The 12,761-nt window shown below is 37.6% G+C and overlaps 1 protein-coding gene across 2 annotated transcripts in view; it reads left to right on the plus strand.

Annotated features, from left to right (window-relative positions):
* itpk1b (inositol-tetrakisphosphate 1-kinase b) overlaps positions 1-12,761 on the plus strand; it is a 53,589-nt gene that overhangs the window by 5,217 nt on the left and 35,611 nt on the right. For both annotated transcript variants that reach the window (XR_013800064.1, XM_079633384.1), the window contains exon 3: positions 9,370-9,394. Coding sequence is in view for 1 of the 2 variants with exons in the window: in XM_079633384.1 (XP_079489510.1) it covers positions 9,370-9,394 (25 nt within the window). In the remaining variant the exon portion in view is untranslated. The remainder of the gene's footprint in view (positions 1-9,369; positions 9,395-12,761) is intronic.

The following is a 12,761-nucleotide window of genomic DNA, read 5'->3' on the forward strand; positions in this document are numbered from 1 at the left end:
TTATATCCAAACTATAAACTTTTATCACAGGACGTCTGGGATAAACAGGCGGCGACTCATTGTCATTTAGGAATGAGATTGCGTGGGTGTTTGAATCGAGACCACAATCTTTTAACGGTTAATCATGCAGCTCTAATTTGTATAAAGAGTAATCTATTTTGTTCTTTTCACAATGCACAATGTCAAAAGGACAATTTGCCTGTTCAAAACAGAGCGTGCTGTAACATATTTGCAGTATTTTCCTCAAGCCTGTGTTTTGTTCTGCTCTGCTCTGCCTGTTTTTTTTTTTTTGTGTGGAAAAAGCATCTCTGCTCCCCAGACTATGAAACCCTTGAGGGATTTTACATGGTGTGTGTGTGTAGGTGACCAATCTTGGCCTGGCTGTGTTTTAACACTGTGCCAGCACTTCTGTTCCCTATGACTTTGCAGTCGGGCAGATTGGCTTACTCATCATTGAAAGGCCCCTGGATTATTACCCAGCATTCAGAGAGAGGGAGAGTGAATGAGTGAGAGTTGGCATCGCAAAGCACTTGGACGTTGCACTTGGGCGCTGTGTTTGTATGGGTTGTGTAACCTAAGCAAACTGAATTGCTGGACCGGCAAAGGGTTAATGTTACACACAGCGGTTTGTGTGTCGTAATGTGTGGTGTAGTGAAAGATTGTGTGTGTGTGTCTCGTTGTGCCCCACTGTCTCTGTCTCCAGCTGAATGGACAATTGTGTAATGTGTGAAGCCAGTGTTGCATCGGATTTCCTCACTGGCTGTGACTGTGTGTGAGGAATTGTGTGGCTGAGCTGGAGAAAGTGAAGGAACGAGGGAATACAACAATGTGATCAGTGTAAGCGGTCAACTCTTGTCAGCCAGTGAACAAAGGGATACGCTTTTGTGTGTTACACACATTAGCACTTTTTAAGGGGCGGGTCACTCAGAATATCTGTCATCATTCACTCACCCTCGTGTCATTCCAAACTTGTTTGACTTTCTTCCATTGAACAATGGACAAATGTATAAGACTTTTGAAGCCATACAGTAGCGTTGTGTGAGAAACAGACAAAAATATGTTGTTATTCATTCATTGTAAATATATATTTCATATTTAAACAGGAAGTTGAGCTAGCTAGCTAACTTGGAGACAGGTGGGATTGGGGGAAGGGACATTCTCATAATCTCATTGTGATATCATTTGATTGGACTGAAATCTGTTTATTGTAACATGAGTCATCAATATGTTTGATTCATTATGTGCAGAAATAAAGTATTGTATGAGTTAGAGTTGTCAAAAGGACCGACTTCGGTACCAAGTCGTACTGAAATGTTGTCAAACATGTTGTCTTTGACGCTCTTCATCGAGCGCTTGCAGATACACATGGGAGCGTTTGAAAGCAGCGTCTATCAGCGGATCCGTCAATTAGCGGATATATTACGTATTCGCTGATAGATGCCTGCTTTTAAATGCCTCTGTGTGTATCTGTGTAAACGCTCAGTGAAGAGCGTCAAAGATGTCATTGTTGATTTATTGTAGCCAATCACAGACACATACATATATGGTGAGCACGTGAACAATGGCCAATCAGAGTTATAGGCCTATATGTTCAGCGCGTGAACAGAATGGCCAATCAGAGACATATATGTTGAGCGCGTGAACACAATGGCCAATCAGAGACCTATATGTTGAGCGCGTGAACACAATGACCAATCAGAGACATGTATGTTGAGCACGTGAACACAATGGCCAATCATAGACATATATGTTGAGCGCGTGAACACAATGGCCAATCAGAGACCTATATGTTGAGCGTGTGAACACAATGGCCAATCAGAGACATGTATGTTGAGCGTGTGAACACAATGGCCAATCAGAGACATGTATGTTGAGCGTGTGAACACAATGGCCAATCAGAGACATGTATGTTGAGCGCGTGAACACAATGGCCAATCAGAGACATGTATGTTGAGCGTGTGAACACAATGGCCAATCACAGACATGTATGTTGAGCGTGTGAACACAATGGCCAATCACAGACATGTATGTTGAGCACGTGAACACAATGGCCAATCAGAGACATGTATGTTGAGCGCGTGAACACAATGGCCAATCAGAGACATGTATGTTGAGCGTGTGAACACAATGGCCAATCACAGACATGTATGTTGAGCGTGTGAACACAATGGCCAATCACAGACATGTATGTTGAGCACGTGAACACAATGGCCAATCAGAGACATGTATGTTGAGCGTGTGAACACAATGGCCAATCAGAGACATGTATGTTGAGCGTGTGAACACAATGGCCAATCACAGACATATATGTTGAGCGCGTGAAGACAATGGCCAATCAGAGACATGTATGTTGAGCGTGTGAACACAATGGCCAATCAGAGACATATATGTTGAGCACGTGAACGCAATGGCCAATCACAGACCTATATGTTGAGCGTGTGAACACAATGGCCAATCAGAGACATGTATGTTGAGGGTGTGAACACAATGGCCAATCACAGACATATATGTTCAGCGCGTGAACACAATGGCCAATCAGAGACATGTATGTTGAGCACGTGAACACAATGGCCAATCAGAGACATGTATGTTGAGCGTGTGAACACAATGGCCAATCACAGACATGTATGTTGAGCGTGTGAACACAATGGCCAATCAGAGACATGTATGTTGAGCGCGTGAACACAATGGCCAATCAGAGACATGTATGTTGAGCGTGTGAACACAATGGCCAATCACAGACATGTATGTTGAGCGTGTGAACACAATGGCCAATCACAGACATGTATGTTGAGCGTGTGAACACAATGGCCAATCAGAGACATGTATGTTGAGCGCGTGAACACAATGGCCACCATTATCACCAGAACAGGTTGTTTAACCATCCAAATGATTTCTAGACAGTTTTATTAAGTTAAAAAAGTTGGCAAGTTCTCCTTTAAAGGGATAGTTCACCCAAAAATGAAAATTGATTTACTCACCCTGAAGCCAGCCTAGGTGTATATGACATTCTTCTGTCAGACGAATACAATCCGAGTTATATAAAAAAATGTCCTGGCTCTTCCAAGCTTGATAATGGCAGTGAAAGTCTGTACATCTTTTAAAGTTCACTTTACGCACAACGTAATGATGGCAATTGACTCGGTTTAAAGGTCCCGTTTTTCCTTTGTTTTTGAAGCTTTGATTGTGTTTACAGTGTGCAATATAACATGTTCATGTTTCGCTTGTAAAAAAACAGTATTTTTCACAAAATTTACTTATCTGTATACCGCTGTTTTCACTGTCCTGAAAACGGGCTGATGACTTCCTTGTTCTATGAAGTCCCTCCTTCAGAAATACGTAACGAGTTCTGATTGTGCCAGCGGTTCCTGTGTTGTGATTGGACCGCAGTTTAGCGCACGTTGCCCGGAAAGGTCCCGCCTCTCACCATAACGTGGAGATGCATGCGCTCAGTGTTATTGTTAACATGGCCGAACAAAGGTGATTTGACTCCGGGATGAAAATAACAGCGTCTCGACAACATGGAGACAAACACACTACAAACCTATGCTACAAACGCAACTCTTCCTCTTCTCTGTAGGAGCGCAACAAGACCACGCCCCCTTTTTTTGTGTATTCCTGTGTGCGGAGGTTAGTCAAAAAACTGTTCTAGTGACGTCATTAAAGCAGGAAGTAGAGGATGTAGTCCAAACCGGCTGTTCGCTGTAGGCTTTGAAAGGGGACTTCTGTTAAATAAAATATCTCGCTTGGCATTGAACTTTGAGCTTTATAATTTTACAGGTATTATTTATGCTCTAACAGCAACATTACACACTAGCTAAAGTAAAAAAAAAATGGGATCACGAAGAACAGGACCTTTAAACAAACAGGGCTGGGCAACCACGTTCATCATTACGTTGTGCGCCAAGTTCAAGGGTTACTCTGTTGCTGTAAATCGATGCGTACGGCCGCGTGCCGGAAGATAGTTATTTTAGTCGATAAAGTTTTAAATATGGATATTTTTCTTACACGAATGCATCACTTCTCCTCAGAAGGCCTTTATTAACCCCCGGAGACGCGTGGAGCACTTTAATAATGAATAGATGCGCTTTGATGGACTTCAGAAGACATACAGCCATTCACTGCCATTATGAAGCTTGGAAGAGACAGTACATTTTTTACTATAACTGGGTTAATTTAAATTTTTGGGTGAACTATCTCTTTAAGCGGCGCTACCATACTAGCCATCGGCATCTCTTGAGTTTTTTTTATTATGTGAAACATGAGTAGATTAGAGATGAACATAAATCGTGCCATGCATTGGCGCATTCAACGCAGATCTGCGTATTTCCGTAATCGATGCGCTGTTCCAGTCCCTAGATATATTTGGATGTTTTTTTTTTTTTCATCCATTTTTGTCTGGCAGCAGATGAAAGGTCATTTGATCATGGGGACAAGTAATAGCTCCATGGATAAAATAGATTTGTAGTATTATGAATGTCTGTGGCACTAACCCGCTCTTTCTGCCTTAGGGTTAGGGCTACACACTAAACAAGCAAATGTTCCAGTTTGTTTGTAACCAGGGCAACATGGGAAGCATAGCAACAAGAGACGAGTGAGACCAAAGCGGTTTGTGTTTTTGGTAACCACAATGATTTTGCCCGCCAACATGTGCGTGTGTGTGTCCTGTCCCAGACGGCAAATGGTTGTGATATTCCCTGTAGAGGTCATAAGCAGTCCTCGCTCGCAGCTGCAGAGATAAACACAGGGCTAGAAAGGTCATGATTGTGCTCTCTAAGAAATGAGGTCACGATATCCAACCCCCTTTCACAGAATGTTTTATTAATCTTGTCAAATAGATTTGGTTTGATATTTAACAAGCCTGATAAAGGATTGACGGATGTGTTTGATGTACTATTGACATCAATAACCTTTCAGTGCTGGCGCTCTAAAACTGCTGAAGGTTGGTTTGACTAAATATGACAGGAAGTTCAGGTGGATTATTGTAATCATATTTTTAAGGAAGTTGGCTGAGGCATCACGGTTGGTACAGTTGTGTGTGTGTGTAACTAACCACACGTGTGTAACGGTTACAGGGTTGTGAAATGAATGTGCAGCTCAGTGAAGCATAAACGTTATCTTTGAATTGCACACAAGGCTGTGTTTGGACTTTGTGCTCATCAGATTTTTCTCTCTCTCACATTTAAAAAAAAAATGCACAAAGTCCACATTTTTATTAATTGTATGTACCAGTATATGGATACTGGTTTTGAAATTCTGTCAATCTGATAAAAACATGTTTGTTTTGACTGATAATTGAAAAAAAAAAAGTTTTTTTTAACACTAGTTTAAGGTCCAATTCACACTATTAACTAGTTGCTTATTAGCATGCATATTAATTAGGATATTGGCTGTTTATTAAAACGCATATTAATGCCCTATTTTGCATGACCATATTCTATATCCCTTAATCCTACTCAATTGTCAATATCTAAACTTAACAGCTACCTTACTAACTTACTAAATTGATATTCATATTGAGTTTTGCTAAATATTACAGTGTTATCATATTAGTTATTTAAGATTCACTTTAAAAATACATAATAATAAAAATAGTAAAATGTAAATATGGATAATTAATCAACCCGATAAATCAATCAATCAATTCAATTTAATAATTATTTTTTTTAAATAGACTGCAGCAATTACAAATTTGTCAGGACCTCTAGTAAATTACATGTTATTTTGTATAGTTTGTCCATTCAGAGTCATGGGAGATGATTATTTTATCAACTTATTAACTTGATCTTTATAAAAAAAAAAAAAAAAATGTGATTCTCAATTTATCCAGAATATCAAAATGAAACGGTCCAAGTTTAACGAGAACTTTTCTTGGAGATAGTCATCTTCTGGTATACATGACTTTATTAGTTTAACCTGGATGTTTTTTTGTCTGAAACTGAGCACATTGTTATTGGACTGCTCCCTTTATCCTCTTTCGTATCTCAGTCATAATAAAAGTGCTTTTGCTCACCATGTTTTGTTTTTTCTCTATACAATATTCTTCTTCACTTAAGATAATTGAATGAAACCAATGAAATCTGAGCCTCACTTTAGCTCTGTCCGTATCTCTGAATCCAGCGGCCCTGATCTGTCACTGTGACCCAGCTCTCGCTTCACACAATACTTCTGTGTCTTCTGGATGACTTCAGACCAGTATTTCTTTTTTAAAGATTGGTAGAATATCCTGCCTCGATCAAAGCAGAAGTGGGTAGCTGTCATAATTCTTACATAATTGCCTGATTTTGATCTAATTCTATATTCTCTTAAAATACCTTTATGTGGGTGGCAAGATTGAACTGATCTAGGGCTGTGAAATGATTAATCGTATCCAAAACAAAAGTTTGTGTTCACATAATATATGTGTGTACTGTGTATAATTATTTTGCATATATAAATATACATGCATGCATGTATACATTTAAGAAAATTTTTTATTTTTTTATTATATATATATATATACAGTGCTATGCATAAGTTTAGACACCCATGCTAAAGTTGCCTAAAAAGAGGAATAAAAAATCATCTTTTGGAAATTTATCTTAATGCCTTAATTTAAAAAATGAGGAAAACTCCAACCTGTAAGGACACCAATTTTCTTTGTGAATGAATAATGTATCGTAAAAAAATAAATGTTCTTCCTTAAAATACAGGGTGCATAAGTTTGGACACCCCTATGTTAAATTCCCATAGAGGCAGGCAGATTTTTATTTTTAAAGGCCAGTTACTTCATGGATCCAGGATACTCTGCATCCTGATAAAGTTCCCCTGGCCTTTGGAATTAAAATAGCCCCACATCATCACACACCCTTCACCATACCTAGAGATTGGCATGGTTTTATTTCAGTTAGCCTAATAGCTGGTTTGATTTGCATTGAGATATGATCTTATAGAAAGTACCCCATGCCAATATCTAGGTATGGTGAACGGTATGTGATGATGTGGGGATATTTTAATCCCAAAGGCCAAGGGAACTTTATCAGGATGCAGAGTATCCTGGATCCATGAAGTAACTGGCCTTTAAAAATAAAAATCTGCCTGCCTCTATGGGAATTTAACATAGGGGTGTCCAAACTTATGCACCTTGTATTTTAAGGAAGAACATTTATTTTTTTACGATACATTATTCATTCACAAAGAAAATTGGTGTCGTTAAAGGTTGGAGTTTTCCTCATTTTTTAAATTAAGGCATTAAGATACATTTCCAAAAGATGATTTTTTATTCCTCTTTTTAGGCAACTTTAGCATGGGTGTCCAAACTTATGCATAGCACTGTATATATAAATGTATCATATAAATATACACGCATGCATGTATATATTTAAGAATTTTATTTATTTATATTATATATATATATATATATATATATATATATATCATATAAATTATACATCATATAAATTATAAATAAAAAAAACATTTCTTAAATATATACATGGATGTGTGTGTATTTATATATATAATTCATACGCACGCATGTATATATTTAAGAAAAATATATTTCTATATTTTAATATATACATTTTTAATATTAAAATATATTTTCTATAGTAAATATTATATATTTTCTATATAAATAAATAAATAAATACACACGCGTGCATGTATATATTTAAGATTTTTTAAATGTATAATTATTTATATTTATAATTATAATTTATATGATATATTATATTCGGTTATTTTGGAAGTGATTAATCGTTTCACAGCCCTAAAGCCTGGGTTAAGACACCGCTTTTAACCCCGGGTAAAGGAACATTTCACACTTGTAATTTAGTCTTTGGCGTTCCGGCAGACGTTAGCGGCGATGTACTGTACATGTAAAATGGGAGATGTACAGCACAGTAAAAATATGATAGAATGCAATGGAACCTTAATTTTATTCGGGAAGTTTTCTCTCAGAACCGAACACAAAATGACCGTTGACAAATGGGAACCATTGGCACCAATGGTCTCTACGATCAGCTTAGCCTCACAATGCTTTTGAGAAGCGCAGTTCTGGTTGGTTTCTGAGGGACTGTTGACATCGGAGTGGTGGTCTACATTGGTCAAGGACCTCTGATTTGTACAGTCAAAAAAAGTTACTTTTAATTGCTTTCCTTTCACAACAGGTGTCATTATTTCCTGCCTTCTGGCACACGTTTAGATTTATATATATACTCCACATACTCCACATTCAGGAGGAGTTGAGGCATGTATCTGTTCACTCAACAGTTGTTATTTTTGGATAAATGTTTTTATTATTATTATTAATCTAAATAATCTTCTTCCCATAATGAATTAACCCACACAGTCTCACTGAACCGTGAAATAACTCCTACAAACCCCCTCATGATGTTTTAATAATACATATTAAAGTATGTATTATAAGGAAGGGTAGCTCTGGCTCATACCCTTCATGATTATTTTTGACATTGGTGTGGAATAATCTGACACAAGAAGAGAAAATGGTTGCCTGGCTTCTCAGTCACCATGAAATCAAAACTGACGTTTTATATTTTTATGGAAAATTTTAGTATTTATTATAAATTATTTGTATGTGCACATTTTTTTTTTCTGTTAAATTTCATGTGCCCTCATAATCTTTTGTCTCTTCTCTGATGATGTGTTTACTGGCGTGAGGGCGGGGCAACCAGTCACTCACATGAGATCAACCAATAGCAAACCAATGATCCTATCATTTTTCTCAATGGACAAAATCAAGTCCCGCCCTACATTTTTTCTTTTTTTTTTTTCTTTTTTTTTTTTCTTCTTGTGTGAGAATCAGAATCAGTCACAATAGTGAAGAAAAGGCTATTGCAACTTCAAGTTCATGTCGACTTTAATGACCCCTTAAAATCATCAGGATCCAATTTCAGGATCTCACTACAAAGCATAAGTAAAATGCAGCACATATTCAACTTTACAAACTTTAGTGCAAAATATGATCGCTCGAAAACCGGGCAAACTGATTCTTGTGTGTCAGCTTGTCCTGTTGTTTTACAGAAACACTGGGGTAAATTTGAACATTTGACTCGCGCTTGCTTTGTGTCAGTCGTTCCTTGTTGTGCGCTGTTTAAATGTAGACATTTTCTGACAGCACAGACAGGTTGACGGCTCTGACTTCCGTAGTGTTGATTCCCTTCTTACAGCCAGTCAGGGTTTCTCTCTCAACTCTGTTTCTAGGCAACAGATATTTTTTAAATCCAGGTTTCATTTTCATGTCAGAATGTAATCATTATGACTGTATCTTGAATTAATAAACATTTAGTTATTACTGTAATCTTTTTTTGTGGCATGATCTAAAAATAATTTTTAAAATAACTTATTTTTGTTTGTTTTTTCTTTCAGAAAAAGAGGGATAGATGTTGTACAGGTAAGTGGATCTCCTCTTAACAAAATTTTCAGATATTTATTTAATATGTGAAATTTCAAACAGTGACCACCTCGGTGTCTTTTAAAGTCCACCACTATTTTTCCTGTTCATTTTCTCCATAGGCATTTCAGAAAATTGTTCAGTAAAGATGTGCTATGCTGTGTTTAATTCAGCTCATTACAACTTTGTTTGAAGTTGGAAACTCAGTTAATGATAAATCGTAAGTTTTAAGCAAATAAAATCCATCGATGATTATGTTACACAATAATAAAACTGATATAAAATAAACCCAATAAATCATCCTCTTGGTGATTGTATAATACAAATACTAGCTTGTTTATTAATGTTTATCTAATGAAATTTGGTTGCCATGAGACTTCTTTGTTGACGAGCAACAGATAAAAACAGTTGCATATAAGGCAGACCCATAGACCCATGCATATGTTAACATTAGAATAAAATTATCAAGCTAGTTTCCACTAGTCTGCAAAATGACTTGTATCCATAATCCAACTTCTCTGATTGGTGAATCTTGCTACAGGATTATGGGTAGTGTAGTACTTCTGCAGAGTGATTTGCTCACAGCGCCTGAGAAGCCCCGTGGTGAGGAGTGGAGAGTTCGCTCAGTGTTGCGCTAATCACTCCGCAGAAGTAGCAGTGCTTCGCCTTCTGAGAATATAGTTCCCAGTATGTATACGGTTAGAAGATGGCTGTGTTTCACGTGACCTTGTTATTTGTACACGCTGTGACTATACAAATCAGAACATGTAAATAGGAAAATGTTGGCGTTATTGTGTCACTTATTGGGAGCAGTATGCTAGCTGGAGCCGTTTACCTCCAGTCTTTGTGCTAAGCTAGGCTAGCGGTGGGTGCGTCAGACAGAGTTACGGCACGCACGGAGATGAGAAGGGTATGGACTTATCTAACTCTGGGGGATACGGTGAATAAGCTAAAGTCCCAAAAAGAATGAAATCCCATTCCGATGGCGTTTTAACTCCTACGGTGGCCGTATTATTTCAAATCTGCCGGCAGTCGCGAGTAATCTCCCCCTCGCATTCGTCACGGTGCCACTGAGTGTAAAAACGCAAAAGGCGAAGCTTGAATTTCCAGGTATGTCCCTCTTTGGCTAATCTATTTTCAAGATGGAGGCCCAACATGGCTTCCGCCATTCGAGCAGCTCACCCGTATGTATTATAAATGACAGATTCTACGCTTACGAGAATACTTGATTAGTTGGTAGAAGTAGGGGTGTGCGATATTACGATTTTTGATCGTGGACGATTAAAATGTCTCCACGATCTGCTTTTGAAGAAATATCGTAGGATCGTCCATATTATCAGTTTGCATTTCTGGCGCCTCCGTCTCAACATACTGTACAGCGCGACGTATATCCACATGAAATGCAGAGGAACGGGACACTGTAGTTCATAAAAATTAATTATTTGCATGTGCTTTAAAGCCTTGCCGGTTAAACATGTCGTTCGCTGCTGATGCGCTGTTCTAACGGAGGCTTTTCTGAGCGCAATAGACCCGACGCGCGCACATGCACTAAAAGCCTGTCTAACAGCACCCGTTACTGAACTAAGTTATCTTATTGCGCTAATACTGTCAAATACACACAAGGTTTACATAAACAAAGTTGGTTATGTCTAAAGTGAAAGAACAATAGAAAAAATGAAGAAAAAATCTGCCTTGTCAAAATGCGTGTAGACTCGTTGCGCGCAGATCTTAAAGTGACAGTAGCCCTAATAGTAAACATGCTGCCGCTTGTCCTTAAAGGGACAGTTACCCAAAAATAAAAATTCTGTCATTATTTACTCACTCTCTAATGTTGTTCCAAACCTGTATTAATTTATTTCTTGTGCTGAACACAAAAGAAGATATTTTGACGAGTGTGGCTAACCGGGCGGTTGCTGGTCCCCATTGACTACAATAGTAGGAAAAAAACTAGGCTATTATTAAGTCACTGGGGTACATCAACTGTTTGTTTACCCACATTCCTCCAAATAACTTTTATTTTCAACAGAAGAGGGAGACTTATTCGGGTTTAAAGCGGCTTGAGAGAATTTAAATTTTTGGGAGAACTATCCCTGTTTATAAAACAACAAAATACAAAGAGCATCTCACTCACTCTTGACTGAGAACTTTAATAGTAGCTTTAATAAGAATCAATGTAAAATTTATACAGTGAAGTCGATGTTGTGTTTTATTTTCATATTTGTTCATTTAATTACTTTCTTCAATGCTGTTAAATACACCTGTAGCTGAAAAAATAAAGCACTGTTGATTTATTTAATTTGTATATTAAGTTGTGTATGTGTATCTTTGTTCTTAATTTTTAATAACAATGACAAATATTTTTTATCTTCGCCACTTTGGCCTAAATGTCTGCCATTCTTTTTTATTTTATATTTTGTTACCTAAGGCTGTGTTTTTAAAATAGGGACATTAGTTTGGCTGTGATGCTCAGTCACTTGCAAAATAGTAAAACCAACATGAAAAGGAATCGTGATAAAATCGTGAATCGTGATTTTCCTGAAAAAAATCGTGGTATGATATTTTTGCCATATCGCCCACCCCTACGTAGAAGTAATTATACATTAATGGGCTCATATAATTTAAAAAAAAAAAAAAAGTGTTTTTTTGCTAAGAATCAACTTTAAAAATTACACAGTGTAGCTTTAAAAAATATCCTGGCTCTTCCAAGCTTTATAATGGGAGTGAATGGTACCGTAAATTTTGAAGCCCAAAAAAGCACATCAATCCATCATAAAAGTAATCCAATATGGCTCCTGGGGGGTAATAAAGACCTTCTGAAGGGAAGCGATGCATTTATTTATGAAAAATATCCATATTTATAACTTTATAAACCATAATCACTGGCTTCCAGTAACAGCCGTACACGAGTCTAGTTCCTGCAGAAGAGTGACCTCTGACCCGACGCATGACGTATTTGGTTGGCTTATAACGCTTTAATGAAAACTTTTAACAAATCTGTATAGGAAGAAATACTTCCAGAACCAAGGTCGCTGAAAAAGAAGATGAGCTAATAAAGGTGCAGTAAGCGATTTCTGAGAAACGCTGTTGATATTTTAAACAAATACGCCCATACTCAAAAGTCACACTGTGAAACACACTGTGATAGCTGATAGCTTAGCCCCCAAACTCATAAACATGCTATGCAGCACCGGCACCTTACATCTGATTGGCTACTGGTGTGTTTTGGTGCTCGGTCTGATCCACTTTCAACAGCATTTCTCATAAAATCGCGCACTGCACCTTTAAACACATTAAAAATAACTTGTGGCTTCTGGCATATACCAAGCCTGAAGAACATCTGCGTTTATTGTAGGTCTTTATAAGTAGA

Source organism: Phoxinus phoxinus, assembly GCF_949152265.1.
Source record: "Phoxinus phoxinus genome assembly, chromosome: 13".
NCBI lineage: Eukaryota > Metazoa > Chordata > Actinopteri > Cypriniformes > Leuciscidae > Phoxinus > Phoxinus phoxinus.